Source organism: Lacerta agilis, chromosome 1 (genome assembly GCF_009819535.1).
Source record: "Lacerta agilis isolate rLacAgi1 chromosome 1, rLacAgi1.pri, whole genome shotgun sequence".
NCBI lineage: Eukaryota > Metazoa > Chordata > Lepidosauria > Squamata > Lacertidae > Lacerta > Lacerta agilis.
This window is the reverse complement of record NC_046312.1, coordinates 88,771,260-88,793,181: the sequence shown is the minus strand read 5'-3', so window position 1 is coordinate 88,793,181 and position 21,922 is coordinate 88,771,260. Positions and strand designations below refer to the sequence as shown.

Below are 21,922 nucleotides of genomic sequence, written 5' to 3'. Positions count from 1 at the left end.
TAAGAATATCATTTAGCAAGATTTTCTGCACCAGTTATGAACCCTTTATCATAGCCTTCCTCCCAAAATGGGTGCTGTAGAATTGCAGTGTCTTGAAAGAAGGGGTTTTCATTAAAATGAAGAAAATATGACACCTGTATACTAAACAAGTTATTGTGAATTACAGGGTGCAAGCTTGTAAGAAACATACGTAACAAAATCACAGAAGCACAATATTAAAGAACAGTGTCTTTTATTTACCCATGTTAACAAAGGAAGAATTAGCTTTTCAATGAACTTTCCCCCACCCATCCCAAAAAGTAACCAGAACAAGGCAAAGATTTACAAACAAAAGATACTTACAGCCACTAATATTGTAAGGTACAAATATTTTTCTTATCTTTTGGAGGTGATATTTGTCAAAGGAAAAACTTTAGGGCAAGGGGGACAACAGATCCTATACAGCACACAATATGAAAAATGCTCAGACAGAACAACACAGTATATTGCAGAAACAAATTTTGCACATATAAATGAGATTCAGAAGATGGATGTTAAATACTAATACAGTGGAGGTAGCACACACATGGAGGTGAAAGGAGAGCGATTTGCACCTGCACCCTACATACAAAAGCTGTGCTCCTATGCACAAAGCAACTCACCTCCATGTACATGTGTTTAGGATCAAAGTAAGTGTCACCGTTTTTTGTTAAGGCCAAATGCATTCTTTGCTGCATGACGGACCAAGAACGTTATATTAAAAAGATACAATACAAAATGAAGGAAATGTGAAACAGGTCACTTAGAATTCAAAAGACCACAAACACCTTTGCCCTGTTACATAACTACTTACCTCCTTGAAATCTGTGGCCCTCCCCCCACAAAAAAATCACCTAAAACATGTTCTAGGATTTGCTTTTTAAAACTTATATATATACTTGGAACATGCCCACAAGCAACTGTTCAGCTTCAATGACTATTTCACTTCTCTTCCCAAATGTAAAAATCAGCATGTTTAAGGATACAAATATATGTGTACTATATAATGGTGACTATTTGAAAACATACATTCCCAACAATATGTCTACTGAACCGGTCATCCTAGTTCTGAACTCTTGATTTTATGCAGCAATCTGGTTTACACAGATGAGTAGAAAATGAATGCTTTTTGATGAGCTGTTTACACATCAGCTGCAGCCAAGTACTGAACTTTTTATTTATTACAAAGGAGCCCAGGGCAGCAGTGTGCATAAATTGTGCTATGTGTAAATGACGTGGAGATCCAAAAAGGATGAGGCTTGAACAAAGGCTGTAATGCAGGGGGGAAATAATCCCCATGCTTGGTTCTGCAGGGATAATGGGATAGCAACAGCTGTAGTTCGGAGATGAAAGTTTGCTTACACCAGGATGCCTTGGGACTGCAAGCAGAACCTGCTAGAGGGGCATGGCGGGGTGGTGGTGGGAATGAGTGCTTCTGTTTGGACATACTAAACATTCCATTAGGGGGAAAAACAACAGTGGTATGCAGCTTTGTGGTTCCTCTAAACTACTGCTGGAGAGCTCAAGTTAAAGCTTCTCCTTCATTGGCAGCAAGACTGAGGTAATGATTGCTTCAGTTCAACAAGCCCTCCTCTATTTCTCCCCAGCAGCATTAGCAATTGAGTCCTTGTTGAGCCCTCTGATTGACAGGTCATAAACCACCTCCTCTATCTTCTTGACATCATACTTGAGGCCATCATAGCGCTTCCTCAGGGAGTCATTCTTCAGGTTGAGAAGGCGGAATCCGGAATCCAACTCATTGATAAAAGCAGAGATGCGGAGGGGACGGGCATAGTCCCCAGCTGTGACACTGTTCACTGCCAACCTAGCCTATGGAAGAAAGCAAAAATGTGCAAGCTAAGCAGACGTGCACAGACCAAATCATGCCAGGTAGGCCTTACTGGAGTCCCACAACAGTATTAACATCTGGACAGGGTATTCGGCACTTTGTCTTCCTTCCAGAGGTTAAATTATACTGGCTTTTAGAGCATATTTGATGAAGAAGCCTCAATCTTGCAAACCTTTACTATTAGTAGAGTAATATGCAACCAGCTCTAATAAGCCTCCCTTTGCAGAAAAAGAGCAACTAGCAACTTCATTAAAGAAAGAGCCATGGTATGTAACTTCTAGTTTTGTCCACGCAAGGCCCTGGATATTACTTTCAGTCCAACTAGGTAAGTAATGCTGCATTAGTTCTAAAACTTCTCAATACTCTCTACTTACCAGCTCACTAGCCAGGGTCAACACCCCAGAGAGGTAATCCTCAATGTCCAGGTGAAAGCCTTTCTCTCTTTCAGATTCAACTGCAAAAAGAATGAACTAATTTGGATTCAACTCTGATAAAACAAATCTTCAGGGTTAGAAGACTCCAAAATTAAAGGCGTGCCAATTCAGGTTAGGCCTTCCTTTTAGGTTAATGGTTAGTTAATTACACTGATCAATTCAAAAACAATTCAAATATAAAATACTGAAAGTGTTCATCCAAAGAAAAAGTAATCTGAAACAGCACAAAGCATCCACACCCTTCACACAGGATGTATACCCTGGTAGCCACCAAAAGTTCCAATACCAGTGCTGCTGTCCAAATGCCTGGGAGAATAAAAATTTCTTCACCTAGTGCCTGAAAGAGGACAAAGCCAGCGTCAGGTGAGTTTCCATGGGGAGAGTATCCTATAACTGAGATTACCACTGAAAAGGCCTATTCCCTCATTGCCACTCTCTGACTTCTCTTGGTGGGTGCACACAGAGAAGAACCTCGGATGTTAATCTCAGGCTCTAGGAAGGATTGTAGGCTTTAACCAGGTCATCTCGGTTACATATCTGAGCCCCAAATCCAAAGCACCAAAGCTCAGTGGTCAACCACATTATTTACATGCAGAAGGCTCCAGGTTCAGTCCCTAGCATCTCTAGTTAAAAGGATTTGCAGGTAGCAGGGCTCATAGGGAAAACCTCTGCCCAAGATCCTCATGAGTAGCTGCCATTCAGAGTCCACACTGCTGGAGTAGAGCTGCAATCCTAAACAGATTTAGTAAGCCTCACTGAATACAAGGGTGGCTTCTTCAAAGTGAACAAGAATATATAGAAGCTTCTTACAATTAATGTGTATACCTAATCTTCCCACATTCCCCTGTCTTTCACTGTGGAATTTCTACCTTTCCAGAGAGGCTGCAACTCTGCCAATTCATAGCTCTCAAGCAGTGCGTATATGGACTCCTTTTTTTACTAACAGTTACTATTTTTTCAGTTAAAAAAGGAACCTTGGCAGAGCTGAAGCAGAGTCTTTATTTCACCGTCAAACTATGTCAAAAGGTTTTAGAAGGAAAGCTAAGTGACATGTAGAAGCTTTTTGATGTGCCAATTTAGGTTAACATTTTACTGAATTCCTTAGACAGGCAGCCTTGCTAAAGCCAAAAGTCATTGCGTTTACGTGGAAAAACAATTCCTTACTTCCAAGTATTTCTGTAGCAGCTTCCCGAGTCACTAAGGTTTCTGTCTCCAAGTAGACAACAAATGCTGCTAAGAACACCAAACGTTGTAACACAAATCTCCAATGTTCATTAAATCTGCATGGAGGGGAAAAGAAAGTGATTCCTGGCACTTTAAACATAAGACTCCTGCTGGATCTGACAAAATGTCCATCTAGTCCTAAATCCTATCATTGTGGTACAATACCATCCTCCCCGCTTGTGAATCCCAGTAACTGGTATGCTAAAGCATACTGCCTCCAACAGTGGAACTAAATCATAGCCATCATATTAAAATGATTGGTTTAAAATTGCTCAGTAACAAATGTAACGTTCTATATGGAAAAATAAAATATTATTATAAAAAGCCTACAAAAGACAGGAGGAAAGTGGACATTTACTAACCTGTAATATTGATCTGCAGGGAACTTGTTTTTCAGAGAGGCCAACTGTGTTCTAACAGTACCAAAGTGTTCACGAGCCTTCTGACACTTCTTTGGTACTGAAATTAAAAACAAACAGCCCTTAACCTTGAAAACAAAGCCTAGTTATTGGTTTTTGAGTTTCTTTAAAGAAAACACCCTTTAGGCACAGAACCATGAGCAAAGACAATACTGTGATACTTTAAAGAAACAGGTTTCTTATTTATTTGCTATCTATACTGCCCTCTGAAGAACACTGGGTTGTTTACAACATAAAAACACAAACATACGTACTATAATAATGAACAACAACCCCAACAGCATTAAATTTCTATTAAGTTTGATTCACTGGATCCATCCATAGGACACCACAATCCTATGCATCAAAACTAAGTTCCATTAAGTTTAATGGGGCTTATTCCTAGCTAAGTGGATACAGGACTGCAGCGTAAATTAGTCATGGTTTAGTCCCACTGAAATAAGTTCATAATGACAGGAGTGGTTCAGCTGCAGCAATTGGTACCTGGAAGCAGTCACTGTCACAAGGAAAGAGTAGGTGGGTGGATGAGATAGGGTTCTGTGGACGCACTGGCAGAGGCAATCCAGGGCTCCTGCTAGCTAGCTCGTCTCTACAGCCCTGACCTTCCCACCACCTCCCCCTTCCCACCCTCAAAGTAAATGGCAATGACTCTGCTGTGGGAATGTTATTGCAGCCGCTCTGCTCTACTGGGCGATTCATTCCTGCAGCTGGGTAAGCTGTCAGATGAGTAGAGGTATGGAAGCAAATGTGCTAGTACTGCCCCCACCCAATCCCCACAAGTTGGAGGGTGGCAGTTTGAAGCAGGAAGCCTGCTTCTACTTGTTTAGGCTCCCCACACCTGGAGTGAACAGATGGTAAATTGTGACTGAATAGTAATTCTCTGGGTGATCTGAAGCAGATCAGCAAGGATTTCTTACTCAGATGTGTTTAACACTTGCAACAACAAAATGACCCACTAAATTGTACTGCTGAAATGGGGAGGGAGTGGATTATTGTGTGGAAAGACTGTGTGCTTTGCTTAGTTCTGGCCTTTAAAAAATGTCCAGGCTCTGAATTCTTTCATTCTAATCATATGTCTTTTGCACCAGGCTCTGCTCAAGCAGAGTAGAACCCACAAGCTGCCCTGCCCTGTCTGATAGGATATAGACACCAGAATTGTTTTAAGATTTCACTACTGATTGAGTCTTTGTTGACTAGTTAAGTGCCCAATAAAGTCAAATTTAGTGTTGTAGTCTATTGTACATGATTCACTTTCCTGCATTTCCAATTCAGAAAGAAACTGGAGTAGAGAAATGTTTTTCACAAAACACATAACCATTTCACTTTTATGTTACTGAGTGGCATATTTTATCCTCATCTTCTGTAACCATCCTTTATGCATGTAAACATGTTTGTGACTTTTTTTCTCAATAGGCAAAACATGACCTACTGTCCTGAAATCCAGACCCCTGGTGGACTCCTTGTAGCACTGTAAGAATTTCCCGGGCTGTTTGCTCCAGAGCTTGAACAACTTTCCTGATCTCCTGTAAACAACAATAAAATACTCAGAACATGATGGAACAGAAAAAGATGCAATGTGTTAGCACAAAGCCGCTGTTCAATTCTGCCTGTCTTTCTCTCTAGTAAATGTATAGACCTCTGGGTCATAACTTGGGGTTTGTGGACCCCAGGGAGTCCCAGTAACCGACCCGGGGGATCTGTGGCACCATTCATGTAACAAAAAACTACCAGAGATATCAAAATTTTCAAAAGCAGTGGCTTGCCTTTTGAAAAACAGGGGGTCTGCAGTACAGTACTTTGCTAACTAATGGTTATCTATGAAGCAATTAGGTTGTTACTATGATTCTGTTCATCAAACTACTTGTGATGGGTCAGTACCCCATAGTGGATCACAACTTGACCCAAGATGGGTAGCAGTACTCACAATCATCACCGGCTTTTGGTTTTTGTTTTGTTCAGCTTTGACAAAGAACAGGCGACCTGACGCAAAGGAGAACAAGATCTTTAACGGTGGTGCAGGAAGGAAAATTTCGGCCGATGCAATTTCTCTCACACTTAGTGTAACAAGCAGCAACTAAATTTCCCTCTCCTGGGCGGTTCTGTAAATGTTACAGGAGCCACAACAGAGGCACATAGGGCGGTTTTTGGTTTACGTGATAGAAATGGGTCCCATGTTTCAGGAATACAGTTGTTAAAAGGTTGGCTCCCGCGGTTTGGAAGGCAGGAAACCCAATGCTCTAGTCCCCGTGATCCGAAGAGCAGCGAGGGATGGGCAGGAAACGGATCCCCCTTCCGAGCTCTGGGGAAGCGTCCGTGGTCCTTGAACCGGCGCGACCCTCTCTCACCTCGCGGATATCCTGGTCGGCGGTGAGCACCCCTTGCAAAGCGATGAACATCTCGCTGACGGACATGGCGACGCCGCCGAGGAGAAGCTGCGAGTCGGATGGGCTGCAGGCACAGCGCTCTGGACACTCCCACCACTCTCCGTGCCGCCAAAGGGACGGGTCCTTCCACACTGCCGTCGCGGGGCTGCCCCTCTCGCTGCCTGACAGGAAAACACACCGCTCTCGTGCGTGTCCCAGCCCCAGCCCCTAGGCGTCGTTCTTTGCAGGGCAGTCGACTACTGAGCTGTCAGCCCTCCGTTGGCTTCCATGGGGGCAAGTAGGCGTGGGCAGAGGCAGCTGCACAGCCTAAGTGGAGAGAGATTAAACGGCTCCAATGTGATTACTTGTCGCCTTTTGCCACATTTTACATACCGCTTTCTACCTGGGGGGGGGGAGCCCTGTAAACAGGGAAGCCCTACGGTGGCGGGGGGCTTAAGATGCTGCCTTAAGCCGAGTCAGGCTCTTGGCCCACCTCTCCAGGGTTTCAGGCAGGAGTGCTTAAAAAAAAAAAAAGGCCTACCGGGAGATGCCGGGAATTGAACGTGGGACCATGCGCGCGCAAGGTGGGTGGTTCGAGGCCGCGGCTCGACAGCTGAAGTAGGTCCCACAGTGTTGGGTGGTGCTTGCAATATCCCCCATTGCAAAGGGAAAGCGATGCAAGGGTGGGTAGCTTTGGAGCTCAGCCCCTTCAGGCTGCAATTCCTATACACGTTGACCTGGTATTACCGGTATATAGCTCAGTGGGAGTGACTTTGCTGTTAAAACTGCCGCTTGTTATTATTAGTAGTAATATATCGCCTTTGCCACGAAAAGCACCCGAAGCTAAATGACCACGTTAGGACACGCTGTTTAAGACAAACCAAACCTGGATTGCAGAACAACAAACCAGGCTGCGTCCCCGCTTCCCACCCCCTTAGCAGCTCTAACCCTTTTGTGGGGTATTTGGCTCTCGCGCTGCACGTGAGTACTGTATATTGCTGCCTCGAGATGGCCGCTGCTTGTTAAATTCCAATTTGACGGATGAAATCCGTTGCCTGGATTTATTGAGCAATAGCCCTCCCCCCGCCTCTTGGTTCAGCTTCCGCTTTGTCTGGTTCAGGCTCAGAAGGGGGCCTTTGCCATGGCTGGCGCAGGATACACTTTGCCTTATTGAATGAAATACCTTTTCCGCATGTTTTGTCTTAAATTAGCAGCAGCAGCAGCAGCCTAAACAACATCCCATCAGAATTCAGTACATATGTAACAATAATAGCAGGAATAATAATGAATTTGGGAAGGAGGCGCTGCTTTCTAAGAATCGCCTCCTTCAAAACGCTGGTTTAGCTCCAGGTTTGTGATTGCGCGATCGGTGCAATTGACGAGCGGCGGGGCCGAAAGCGACGTCCTCTCTGATTTCTTCTAATAAGAGAGGGGCTCTGGGGCTCACGGTTGACGTTAGGCGATAGCGAGGGCCGCTCTCTCTTCAGGAGTACCCCTTTCTCCCTTTTGTTATTACAAGACCGCCAAAATGCCTGCCGTAATTACTGGGGATGAGGATAGTGGTGTCGGTGGGCTGAAAGTCTGGCTAGAAATAAATATAACTAATAAATAAAATAAAATCAATAGCTCTGCAGAAGAGGGCACTGCTGCAGATATCGCTTGCATGACAGGCCATGCCTCCTGAAATTCCATATTTCTACACAGCTCTTAAGGGTGCAATAGCTTTGTGTCCTTTTGTATCAGGCCACTGCCGATTATGTCAGCTAGAAGCTTGCTTTGGTCTTACAAGCCGAGAGTCTTAGGAGCTGACTTTCTGCGCATCATGCAATGACTGTACAACATATTCAGGAGTTCTTAATTCACAAATTATAATGAAAATGCAGTACTGGATCCAGCTACACTATCATTATCACAGTTTTGCAAGACATAATATTAGGGAAGCTATGTACCGGTAAATGCTTAGCATTATCACCTCTTGAGTTAGTAGACTCCCTAGTATGTGAAATACCATTTTCTTTTGATGTCTCCTGATCTCACTGAGGCATCTTAGCTTGGTCACAGTGTTGAGCTGGGGCAATATTTTTACCTATCTGATAGTAATTGATACACTGCACATGCCTTTGCCTTGCAAGTACAAAAAACACAGAGCATGTTCATATAATGAATACCTTATTAGAGAGAACTGGCTTGTTTGGTTTCTAACCATTAGCCAATATTGGGGTCATGTAATGTTACCACCATGGGACACGGGTGGCGCTGTGGTCTAAACCACAGAGTCTAGGGCTTGCCGATCAGAAGGTTGGCGGTTTGAATCCCCACGACAGGGTGAGCTCCCGTTGTTTGGTCCCAGCTCCTGCCCACCTAGCAGTTTGAAAGCACGTCAAAGTGCAAGTAGATAAATAGGTACTGCTCTGGCGGGAAGGTAAATGGCGTTTCCGTGCGCTGCTCTGGTTCACCGGAAGCGGCTTAGTCATGCTGGTCACATGACCTGGAAGCTGTCTACAAACGCTGACTCCCTTGGCCTATAGAGTCGTCCGCAACTGGACCTAACGGTCAGGGGTACCTTTACCTTTACCTAATGTTACCACCTAGGATGGAGATGTAGATCCTGAGCTTGAGTGAATTCAGACTGCATTCAACAGCTTTTAAGCCATCCATAGAATGAAAGTAACTTCTACTGATTTAAAGGGTTGCATCTGATAAGTCCTACTCAAAGTCCTACCCTATTATTATAGCTAAAGATGTTGTACCAATTTCACAACTGATTTTTTTTCCTATTACGTGTTTGACATATGTGTTGAGCCAAGTATCTGAACAGGCTGTCACCAACCCAGATCCCATGTGAATCACAAGTAGTCTGTTGTGGATGTGCTGATAATTTTAGGTGAAGTGATAAGAAAACTAGTTTACCATCATCAAATTTAACCAGGTTGATAGTTTGTTGTAACAAAAGTCTATTGTTATGTGAAAGCTGTTGCCAATCAGAAAATCAGGTTCTTTACTGTGTGCATTTAGGTATGTAGCATGTTCATGCAGTCTCTTGGGAATTTAAATTAATGATCAAACCTTGATTTTCACACTGTGTACTTCAAAATTTATTTTTAGTATCACAAATCTATGCTGTTGCTTAAGCAATGCTTTCTTTAATTACGACAAATCTGTGTTTTGCTATATGTTATGAAGTGTGCAAAGCTCCAATTATTAAGTCCTTATAATAGGAGAGAGAAAAGCTAGTCTCCATCCATGAATACATTGATACACTAGGGGGCAGCAAATTTACCAGTTTACATACTTTCTAAACAAATTTTTAATTTCAGGGTTGTTTTTTTAAAAAAACGGTACAAATCTGTTTCTCATTTGCAGCACGTTTTCTGCACAAACATAACTTTGGTAAAAAGAATCCCCACATTTTCTCCTAAGTAATACACTTTGTACTAGATGGAAGTGTACGTCTCAACAACAGTGCAGATTGTGGGTGTGGGAGGATCACAAAGTTGTTTGGTGAGCCTGCCAAGCTTCCAATCTCAACATGTTTTAAAAAGTTAAGTTCGGGATCTCACCAACAAGGTGGTAATTGATTCAATGTACCGTACCTTTGCAGCCTCCTAATTTAAGGTGTTCATATATGTTCTGAACAACACCCTTCATCCAAGGTCTTTTTGCAGCTCCAACATGCCCCTACGGAATGATTTTCTGGATTACTCAGTGTTGTAGCCAATATTAGTACTACTCAGAGTAAACCAGGAATGGGGGGCCTTTTTGGACCAGTGAACCAGATCCTTATCTGACCACAACCTGTGGACCAGCTTTGACAGGTGGGCTGGACAACTCACTTGGCATTCACTTGGCATCATTATGTCAAGTGCCTTCCCAAGTACCTGGCAGCCAGTTGGCAACTGGCTACCGGAGAACAAGAGACTTTGCTGATCCTGTAGTGCCAAGCAGGATGCATTGAAGTGAAGGGGGAAACCTGTTTTAGCAGCAATTTTAATGCAAACTGCTTGGTGCTCTCAGAAAAAGGTGCACTCCCTACATCCATCATCTGAAGTGCACCATGCTCCAGCAAGCAACAATTGGTCACTTACTTTACACTCCTGATTGTTCATTTGTAACCACATTGGTACCTTCCCCAGACCTGACATCTTGTATGTCAGGTGTGGGGCAGGTAGGCCTGGTATAAGAAAAGCAGCCTAGCAGGCCAAATGGGGAGGTTTGCTGGGCCAAGTTTGGTTCACAGGTCAAAGCTTCCTTACTCCTGGAGTAAACCAATTGAAAAGAATGGACTTGACTAACGGGTCTATTAATTTCATGGACTCTGCTCTGAGTATAACTTAGTTGGATACAACCCTCAGGCCTCAATATGGGTCCGCACTCTTTGGTTTATCACACGCCTTACTGCGTTGTAGCTAATTTAGACCATTAATCCTTCTGGTATCAATTTATCTTGGTCTAGAAGAGATTCCACATTCTTCTGGCACTATAAAAACAACAATAATTAATACATTGTTCAGGCCAAGCTGTGGAATGAATTTGCTGGCCCATAAGGGAATTGCTTTGCTGTTGTAGTCTTTAGGCTGCCTAAGTTATAAATATGCAGCACTTCCTTGCTAAGCACATGAGCAGAAATCTGGACACTTGATACTTAACCAAACATAGTTTCCATAGCAAGTGAACAGGCATGCTGTGTCATGACTTCTGCTTCAGCCACTCTTAGGGAGCTTTTACGCTCAGGACACTGCTTATCACATAAAAACCCTTCCACCGAGAATCTAAGCCTATGCGCCATTACTTGTAATAAATCTTATTATCTTCCTAAGGAAACATGTTTAGGATCAGGGTAAGTCACAGTCTTGTTCAGATTTGGAGAGGGAGGGTGGAAGATAGAATAAGGTTGTCAACTGTCTTCCATCATGGTTACTTAACAGGTGCATGGCATCTCAAAATTCATTATTAAGGTTTCCCAGGCAAAGCTTCGCTTGCATCATTTTTACTACGAGAGGGGGTGGTGGTGGAGAAATAAATAAAAACCTCTCAACTCTGCTGGTTGTATTTGCACCCTTATAGACAGAAAGGTTAGCAACCCTTTTGTTGACATATCTCATCTGCCTTAATCAGTGCATGATGGGCGGAAAATTCAGTAGATGATCCTTCTTTGGCATAGTGATGCAGTGCAGGAAGGAAAGATTTGCCAGATGAATCTCTGCCAATTATGCAGCTCTTACAAATCAGCCCAGCCATGTCAGGAAACACTTTGGCGACCTTGAGATAGAAAGAAACTTTGCAATTATATAAACGGGGCATGGCTGTGTGAAAAACAAGAGTGTTTAAAACTCTGGCAAATATTAGGGCAGATGGGTTAGAATACCTTTTGAGCCATTTTCAATCATATTATTCATAAAAGCTACAGGGTAATGTAATTGAAGGCCTGCAATATAATTGAAGACTTCAGGGTAATGTAACTGAAGACCTCCAAAAAGTTTACTTTTAGACTAAGGCATGTAACATTGGACTAAGGCTTCCACCTTTGCCTGCAAATGCAGATTACGTAGAAGGGGAAATTGTGCAGCTTGGTGCCACAGTGGTAGAAAAAGCAGAATCAACCCAAATTGACTCTCATCTACAGCAGTTAAAGAGGCATATCAGCAGTGTCCCATATTTAACTTAGAAAGGGAGCAGAAATGACTCCGTTGGCACCTATCGTTCTTTTCTTCACAGCACGCTGCAGAATCCAGTTTACTGACAAAATCTGTTAGCTGCTGTAATAAGGGAAACAGTTATTGAACCCTAAGAGAGTGAAGTGTCAGCAAAGCCTCTTCCTGGCCTGGAGAATGCTGAGCCTCTCTTCTGTGCCCCCAGCATAAGAATGTGGAAGGAGCAAGAGCTGTCAGTTATTCATTTAGCCCTGGGAACTGGAATGAATTACTGTCACACCTGCTTTGTCTTGTGGAATCAAAGCCCACAAAATGCAGCATGCTTCTATACTTGCCAGTGTTTTCAAACAAACAAAAATAATAGTAGTTAATAATAAAAATAACCTCTCTGACTCCACCACAACTGCACTCAAAAGTCACTTGAGGGCTGTTGCAGTATTTGTTTTTTATTCAGAACATGCTTTTATCTACAAGTTGTATTAAAAAGAGATGAATCTGTTTAGTTCTTGTTGTTCCAGCCGAATGAGTCAGATTAAGCGAAAGCCCTGCGTGAAAAGCTTCACATGCCAAAATTCCTGTCCCTCCACAATGCTTAAAGATGCAGGATCCTCTTCTTTAAAAAAACAAAACGAAAACTTATTCCTATAGAAGTGAGGAAGTTCAGGAAGAACACATAAACAGGAGACCTGCTGTTTGGATTAATGTGTCCAGATAGAGAAAGACATACCGTAATTATAAAGAAGAGAGAATTCTAGAAGGTGCAGCTTTTCTAAACTCTCACAACAAGTTAGGCCAGTCAAAATGTTCCTTGTATTCAACGTTCAACATGTTCTGTATGCCACCCTTTTCCAGAACTCCCATCTGTCGCTACCAGCATGGGCTGAGAGTTGTAGTGCAAAACACCTGGAAGGCACCAGGTCAGCAAACATTGCTGTAGCTGTATATACCCTGTTGCAATTCATTTCACCCCATAAGTATCAATAGAGAGATGTCATAATGTACGAGGAGTAGGGTTTGGGGAGGCTAAGGAAGAGAGAAAGGGATAAGCTCCCAGCTGAGTTTTGGAAAGGTGGAATGAATGAGAAACAGGAATGTCATGCAAATCATGCAATCAGATGCAGAAATGGGCTGAGTGCCTATATATTTCCTAATTGCACAGAAGGGGAAATTTCAGCACACTCAGACTTGCCTCCCTGCTACTTGACAAGTTGTTTTTATCCAAAAGCTCTCCATGTACTTCATTACTGTATTTAAAAATACAGGTTTTTGTCATCCATTGCATTGGGACACAGAGTTAAATTCTGATTCCAAAGCTCTAAGAAATATTTAACTGCCATACAGAAATAAGTCAGCAGGTGTCTCTAAACCTGCTTCAAATTCTTAAGGGTTGTGCAGCTGATTGATTTTCACAGACATGCAATGGCTTTCACCACTTCTTTTCCAGAGCACATTATATGCACAATAATATTTTTTCCTTATATTGCCGTCACTGGAATTCTACTTTGAATACATGGGTACACACAACTGAAAGACTAACAGATTTATTGAGGCATTTTACTTTGGGAAGTAGCTGCAGATTGGAAACCTTCCCTGCAGATGTGCAGCCACTAATGTTCCTCTGCAATGTATGGGAGGCCACTCCCTTCCCTATAGGCCCTCTCAGGTGTTCAGAGCAGCAGAAAGGCCCCCTTGGTAGTTCCATTGCTCTTGGAAGGTTGTGGGGGGACAGCCCAGGAAAGGGCATATTCCCTGAGGTAGCCCATTCCCTGGGATAGCTTCTAAGCTCCCTCCCCACAGAGCTGCATCTGGCAACATCTTTTTTACCATATGCTGAAGACATAGATAGATAGATAGATAGATAGATAGATAGATAGATAGATAGATGTAGATTCCACAGATTTTAATTGTGTTGCCATAACCTGCCCTGGAGCATCATGGTGAAGAGCGGTTAAGACAGTCCATAACTAACTAACTAACTAACTAACTAAATAGACTGCCACAAGCAGTGGATAGCAGATAAAAGCTGCTCTTTCATTTGCAGCAATGCCCTGCCGTGAACCTTAATTAAAACGAAAGACCTCCCCATCCCACCGTGAGGGATGTGCATGCCTCCTTTCCAGCAATTTGGGTTTTCTCTTAAGGGGCAACTAGTGATCAGCTACTTGTGGTGACTTACAAATCCAGGAGGGCAAAGTCTTTGTGCTGTTTTGGCCTAACCAGCTCTCTCCATGTACACCAGGCATGTACCTTGGAAACCTCTGCAACATCAAAGCAGATTCTGAAGTGGTTTGACACCTGCAGTAGGGAACATTTATACTCGCTTGTTCCTGCTGCAGTTGTTTATTATCTCCCTCCTCCTACCCAATTGATTTTTGCACTTATCAATACAGCAGCCGGACCAAGGCAAGAATGGTATAACAGTAAGGGAGAAGTTGCTCCTGTTCCCTCTGGAAAAGTGATCCTCTGCAAGGGGGGGTGGGGTATCCTTAAGTAAGCTCAAGATGAACACAGGCGGGGCATAAACAAATTACTGGTAGAATTCAAAGCATATCCTCTCAGTGGATTTTTTAAATAGGATTACATGTGTAATTAATTAAGGAGGCAGGCCACTTAAAGCTCAATAGCATCTTGCAGACCCCTTGCGTGGAAGGGGCTTAGTGTTTTGAGACTGGGTTGATGTGTGTTTTGTGTACCTGCAATGAGAGAAAACGCAGTGTTCTCTTTTGAGACATCCTGCTCTTCCTTTTGCTTTTGGAATTCTGGGGATATTCCAAGATTCAGAGCAACATATAAGGTATTATATAGTTAGAAATGACCCATTGATTTAAGTAGCTGCCTCTAAAAAAAGACATTTTGCCTCCTTAATGCGAATTTAAAAGATTAGTCCAGCTTGGTGAGATCATTTCCCAGAAAGCTAGAAGGCTATTAATAATAATCCTGGTATCCCACCCCCACCTCGTTCAAAATCAATTGGTAGAGCCAGAGTCTGGACAGTTCCCCCCACTCCAGAAGCTTTTGCATATCCTAATTTCAGAAGGTTTGCTTTGCCATATTGTCCCTTAAGCAATGCTTTAAAAATACTGCAGAATTGATGAGTTGCTGACTCATACATATAACCACAAGGGAAATGCTTTTTGGAGGCATGAAAATAAAAACATTTTGTCTAGCAGTTGTTGTCTTTATTAGGGTAGGGATTTCCCCCCTCCACCTACTTCCACAGTAGAAAATTAAAGCAGCTAAAATGCACCAAAAGTGATAAAGATAAAAGCAGTAAAACTTGCAGAGTCTTCTCACATGATCAGTAAAAATACACCCTGCTTCTGTTTGAGCCTTTATGCTAGGATAGGGGTAAGGAACATGTGGCCCTCCAGATGTTGCCAGACTACAACTCCCATTGGTCAACGGGAGTTGTAGTTCAGCAACATCTGGAGGGCCATAGGTTTCCCACTTCTGTGCTAGAAGCTGGTAGCTGCTGTCCCCTGGTTCAAATGCAAACTTTCCAGTTTCCAATCCAAATTTTACCTCCTTTTCTTTGCCTTGCCAAAACCATTCTATACTCAGTGGTATGGAGAAATGGGTAAGGAACAGTGACGGCAATGTCATTGATGGGGAAGACTGGAGCTTGGGGCTTGCTAGTGGGCACTCTGAGAAGTTGGGAGAGGAGCGTGACTCAGCTAGCCACAATGCAGCTGCCAGCTAAGATTCTGTCTTTCCCCCCCTCACTTTTCTATGCCAACAGCACTATCTCCCTTCCACATGGAATAGATGGGTGGGGTGCAATCTTGCTGCAGGAGCTTATTCCAAAGTAAGGATACATAAAATCTGAGCCTTATTTATTAGAACTATATAAAACCACCATAAGAGCCCATATGTTGCTGGTTTTTTGTCTCAGACAACAAAAAGTCTTGGGCCATCTCTGATATTAACATCTCAGCTCCAAATGCTCCTTAGACCACAATAAAGATTGCTTAGGATACCTCTGGGCAAAACATACACACTGTAAATGAAAGTGCAACATTGAATTCCTTAATTATACCTTCATTGCAATGTCATACTGTTTTGACTTACAAACACTAAAAGCTCCTGTTTAAATGTACATTTAAAACAAATGAGTTTAATAACGTTCATGGATAGCAAGGGTTTTCCCCTGTTGCAAGTTAATGAGAGTTGAAAACAGTAATAGGGATTTTAATTAACCAGATGGTTTTTTATAAACAGAATAAAAATGCTAGACTAAAAATGGCTTAACTGTAATCTCTCTTGTTTAAATATACAATTTATTGACCATTTTGCATATCTATTTGCTTTTCATTCCAGTTTTTTTCAAACATCTCTTCTGATTTTTAACTTTCTTTTAAAAGAATTACCGGTAGGTCAGCTAGGAACTTAGGTACAGAGGCTGCCAATATTAGGAGGTTAAGAATAAGAACTTAAAAGCCGCCTGGTTTAGGCCAGTGGCCCATCTAGTCCAGAATTCTGTTCTCACAGTGGCCAACCAGATGCCTGTGGGAAACCTGCAAGCAGGACCTGGGTGCAACAGCACTCTTCCCTCCTCTGACAGTAGAGATAGAGCGACTGATCTTATGCCATATCAGAAACTGCTCTTGAAATTCCCCTCAGAAAAACTCCTCATGGATTCAGACAACTAGATGCACAGTTCTGTGGATCCTGGTCTTCTTTATGAAACTATGTATTATACTAGAACTAGGAATTTAGATGATACTGACATATAAATGGACATTTTTGCAACTTCAGTCACATCTCTCCAGCTTTTATTCTGAAAACTATAGCACTTTCCCCCTCAAAATGGTCAGCTATTGTATTCCTTTTGGCCTCCATCACTAGTCTATGCCTCTCTACCCAGAAATCTCATTTAGTTCACTGGGACTTACTTATTTTTGTTCGTTACATTTACACCAACATGTTCCATTTTAAAATGCCCACTGTGGGAAAGAACAATAAAATCCGCAATAGAAACTAACCAATCCACATAATGTAACCACAAGCAACAACATGATAAAACCATATAAAAATAGGGTAAGAGCAAATAAAAATGGAAACAAAATGGAGTGCAAGCCTGGGCAGTGTGTATGGAGGTCCTGGGCTGTCCAGAGAATCAGACCCCACTTTTGGCCTCACTGATGGTCCAAAGGAAAGCAGAGCAATATGTTTGGCACCAGCTTGACTGCAGGAGTTGCTGGAAGGAAGCATACAAGATGCCATTCAACCATCTTAGGAACTCTACTCAGGATTTGTGTAGGCTTTACCCCTAAGCCTTTTATTCTGAAGGTATCCCACAAGGCAGCAGAGGTTTAGGGTCAGAGTTTTCCTTCCCAGGGTTGACAAGCCCCATCTGCCCCTCACTTCCATCTACAGCACATGCAGAAACCATCTTCTTGACCCTTGGACCCAATATTGGTCTCATCTGCTCAATCCTTCAGAGCCTGGCTTCACAAACAGGGGATGTCCCTAACTCACCAAGAGTTTCAGACCCATAGGCTACCCTCACCTGGTTTAGCTGGCCATTTGAAGCCATTCCTGGGGTGTGGCCGCTGTCACATGCCAGCAACTTTTAGGAGCCACATATGAGAGCTGAGTGCAGGGTGGGGTCCAAAGGTGGACAAACTATCCCAGAAGGAGCATGATATGTCTCCCACCAGAGGTAATATCACAATTTGCTGCAAATGAGGGGTTCAGCAATATTATAACATTTCTTGCTGCTCCCCTGTGGAATTCCATCATTGTCAGTGAGACTGACTCCCAAGTAAGTTTTCCTAGGAAGGCAACCTTCATTGATTTTGCACAGCCTTTCATACAGAACTCAGTGAATCTCCCTTCATGTGAGCTTGTTTCATTCACAACCTTAAAACTGCCATCATATTACAACAGGTTTGCTGTTAGGTGGAATTAATATGGTAAATGGGCTTTTAAAGTGTAGGAATAGGACTTGGAGAGATTATGATGGCTTGCAGTAGATTACTGGTGAGAAACGCATGTTAATAAAGGAAGTGGAAGAGCAGAGAAGTGAAAGGAAAGGAAAGGAGGTGCAAAAGGAAACACACCATTTGTGTGTATAGGAAATATAATGTAAAGGGCTATTTTGCATATGACTTGTATGTGTAAGTTATTCCTCCCAAGGTTGGTCAAAGATACATATACATAGTCCTTGCATTAGGATTAGTTTATAGCAAACTGCAGAGAGCAAAACCTCACTCTATACAGAGCAGGTATCTGTTGCAAAGGCACCTCTGCTTCCCTTACTGGGTCAGGGGCAGCTTCTTGGTGTTCCTCTTTCATCACTGCTGTCTTTCTGCACAGACCTTTCTGCCCTTTCTGCAGTCTTTATGCTCTTCAGCACAGTGAGGTTTAAGTACACCTGAAAGAGGAAGCAAGATGTATTTATTCAGAAGTCCTTTCTGTTTACACTGGATATTGGAATCAGGCATTTTCCATCTCACCATAGACATGAATGGAGTTGAAATGGGAATATCCAACCATGCCTGCCCCCACTTTGACCATTTCCATTAACAGTTAATGGAGGATGTTTATATTCTGTATTATTTATATCTGATAAGTAAAACAGTAGTGCACTGTTGCTTTTTAAATAGCTGCAGTCTTCTGTACTCATATTTTTAGGGCATTATCTACCATGATTCCAACGTCTCTTCTTCTTTTTGAGTGACAGCAGTTATTTCACAATCTGACAGTGTGACACAGCAGCTGAAATTGTCTCTTCCAAGGGGCACTTGATAATACTTTTTTTTTTTTAAGACACAAATGAATTTCAGAAATCATTCAACCACACTGTCTATGGTTATTGGGATGTGTGTAAAGGGAATGCTCAGTGCACCATTCACACCATTGTGACGTGTGGCGCATGAACGATATGGCATAACAAGATTCATTTGAATCCATGCTTTCTTTATGCAGTTTGAGCTTGGGACTTGTGAATAATCAATATACCGTGCTTTGTAGTGAACTGTTAAAAAAAGCTAGGGATGTGTGAAAATCTTTTAAGGGAAAAAGTGTACTTCACAGCAACAGGAGTCGCATGATAGAAAAGTGTAAAATTCAGCATACTGTTGTCATTCTAGTTTTTTTTAGAGTAAGAGAGACCGTACTTGCATTTCTACAATGAATCTTTTTGACCTTTTCCTCACGTATCTCCAATGTACAGAAGTTGCACAAACTAACACTGCAAACCTATGCATGCCTTCTCAGAAGTAAGTCTTGTTTAGGACTGTTGTTTAAATGTTACTTTTCCTGTGGTGGCAAATTACACAATAGTCACAAGGTTATGGCCCTTCTAAGTTAACCACCCATTCATGCAGTTCCCACTAACAGAGATCTGGGCAGAGGATATTGTTACACGACACCCCAATTTCTGAGCAGTGCAAGATTCCAGGGGTATCAGGTACACTTAGCAGGGTCTGTGGGGTTTTATTGGACGAGGCACAGCAGAGACATCTTTATGATATATGGTTTATTCACAAATATATACAACCTGAGCCTAGAGTACAGAGCATTCACATGCACACACCCCCTTTGCAAAACTGATTTTTTCTGTTTGCTTACATCATTCCCCACTGCAAACCTGGAACTTCCCTCCTCCTCTCTGGCATCCTCCATTGCTAACTACTGAATGCAGGGTTCAGAATGGGGCACAGAGTCTTAGTCTTGCTGATGGCTTCTCTCTCTGTCTTTTGTTAGGTCAATGACTTGGCCATTCCAGTGATTTCCTCTTGATGGTTCTTTTTGATGGCTTGGAACAGAGTCAGCAGAGGGGCAGGCAGACAATGAGCAAAATGGAAGCATTTTAGGATGCCTCTCTGTATGAGCAATCCTCAGTAAGTTCCAATCAGCAGCAGTACCTCTTAATCTGGGAAATGATGGACAAGGGCTATCATTAAGGAACTCATTGCAACCAAGTACAACCACAGTTGCCTTATTAGATCATTTAAATGGTTAACTGTTTATTAAAACATCAATTAATGCGACGAACCTCCACTTCAGACTCTCCCCTCGTTACTAAGTGAATTTTTAATCAGGTGTTCTGGGTCAAATTACAATGCACCCCACCTGTCCCTCTGAGGTCCGTCTGTTATTTCACTTCCCTTTTATTAATAATCTGGGAATTTCTTAGTAACGGGAGTTTTCCTGTCCAGCGGCCGTGGCCGGTTATATCCTCTGCTCTGGGCTTCAGGGGTTAACCTCTCCTTTGCCTACAGTTCGGGGTCTCTCTTTATTAGATCCCCTCCCTATATCAGTTAGCTAAGCCCTCTTAGCAACTCTGTGGCAATACCAGGGTTTCCGCCCGCTAGCCCCTCCTGAGGGAACTCCAAGACACAAACTATCACCCTTCAGTTTAGTTTTGTCCTTTCCCTGAGTTCACCTCAAGAGGTTCTGTTGCTGCTGCTGTGAGTGTCTGGGAAGACCGCTCCCTCCTCCGGCCAACTCCATCGGGCCTAGGAGGCAGGCCTACACTCACCAACACAGCTTAAGAGGCGCCGAGAAGGGCAGCCTCGGCTCTTGCTCTGTAAATTACCATTGTTTGTATAATGTATTTTACATTGTAATGTAGCCAAAGCAAATTCTGAGTATATTGAAAAATGTACTTGGCCAATAAATTATTCTATTCTATTTTAAACTTCAATCCACAATTGTTCTTCACTTTTGCAGAATGGTATCGGCAAACCAAATACAAACAATCAATTTTTTTTACAGTGACGCTTCTGAATAGACATGTATACACATTTTGCAGTTAATCTATAAGGTGCCATAGGATTCTGGAGGGGCAGCTGCCCTCACTATTCCTGCAATAGGGCTACCTTTTTTTCCTTCTGTGCATTTAACACTAGGACAACAGGCAGAAATTCAACAGGTAATCAGGAATAATAACGGGGAGGGGGGAGGAAATATTACTTCCTTAGAAGCTACCCAGTACAGTGTGTGTCTTTAGGACGCAATCCCGCCCCCACCCCTTTTCCTAATTATTTTGAAATAATACTGCATTGCCTTCTTCTGACCTTTGACCCCGGAAGCCGAGACCGGCGCGCTCAGCCTTCATCCCCATTCCGTAACTCCTCCCCTCTCGTCCTCTTATTAATATTAATCAAGGAATGCAGCAGCCGTTTTGTGAACATACGTCATTACTAGAATACGGCTGGCCAACGCATGCGTAGAACGCGCGGTGAGCTCATCGCCTCAGCTACACACTTTGCATCCCTCCGCCCCGCGCCTTTCTGTATCGGATTCACGTCACCATAGAGATGTCCCCCCCGCCTTGGTTCTATCTAGCCTTTGACGGACCTCTATGACTGTCGGTGGGAGCGTCGGCCAGGGAAGGGACTCGGGCAGCGCATGCGTGATGGTCCCTAGAAGAGCCAGAAACAAGAGGCGCATGCTCACCACATGCTCCTGTGCCTTGGTCTACGGCGCATGTGCAGCACCGCCCCCCCCACTTCAGTCTTTCCTAGCGAGGTGCGCCTGCGCGCCGAGGTTCCATTCTTACCAAGCCCAAGCTGCAGCTTTATCGGCAACACAGGGGCGGAGAAGAGCATCAGCTATGCATTGCAGCAGCAGGAGCAGCGGCAGCAGCAGCGGGGATTAGAGGCATCTGCTGCTCCCATTCGTCTGAATGCCTCTTTTAGGACGTGCAGGAGTCCAAATACCTTTGCGCCCGCCTCCAGTGTCGGCGCCACCGCCTCCGCCACCAGGTATTCACGCCCGCCCGCCCGCCCTTGCACTGTCATGTTGCCCGGGATCTGCATGGGCAGGGGGCTTGGAGGGGGAGGGGAGAGAGGGAGAGGGCGGTGTGCGGGTGAGGAGCGGGAAGGGAGAGCATTGTCTGGAGCGATCCGTCGGCTGCAGAGCTGCGTGGATGGCGAGTGGGGATGATGAGCGAGAAGAGGGATCCTCTGTAGGTGAAAGACTGCCGGGGTGGGCGGGACAAAATTGCTTTGGC

The 21,922-nt window shown here is 43.4% G+C and overlaps 2 protein-coding genes across 25 annotated transcripts in view; one reads left to right on the top strand and one right to left on the bottom strand.

The window, feature by feature from the left end:
* Positions 1-215: 215 nt before the first annotated feature.
* Positions 216-6,460, bottom strand: TSN (translin). The gene is made up of 6 exons (XM_033162470.1): positions 6,290-6,460; positions 5,374-5,467; positions 3,888-3,984; positions 3,466-3,581; positions 2,242-2,321; positions 216-1,848 (listed from the first exon to the last, which is right to left on the bottom strand). Exons 1-6 carry the CDS (start codon positions 6,353-6,355, stop codon positions 1,612-1,614), a joined length of 690 nt encoding a protein of 229 aa, XP_033018361.1. The 5' UTR covers positions 6,356-6,460; the 3' UTR covers positions 216-1,611.
* Positions 6,461-21,452: 14,992 nt separating this feature from the next.
* CLASP1 (cytoplasmic linker associated protein 1) overlaps positions 21,453-21,922 on the top strand; it is a 162,259-nt gene continuing 161,789 nt past the window's right edge. For 8 of the 24 annotated variants that reach the window (XM_033162300.1, XM_033162292.1, XM_033162381.1 and 5 more), the window contains exon 1: positions 21,457-21,674. The gene's annotated coding sequence lies outside the window, so the exon portion shown is untranslated. Of the gene's footprint in view, positions 21,675-21,922 lie in introns of all 24 variants that reach the window. The other 16 variants (XM_033162224.1, XM_033162217.1, XM_033162236.1 and 13 more) reach the window with 6 other exon arrangements.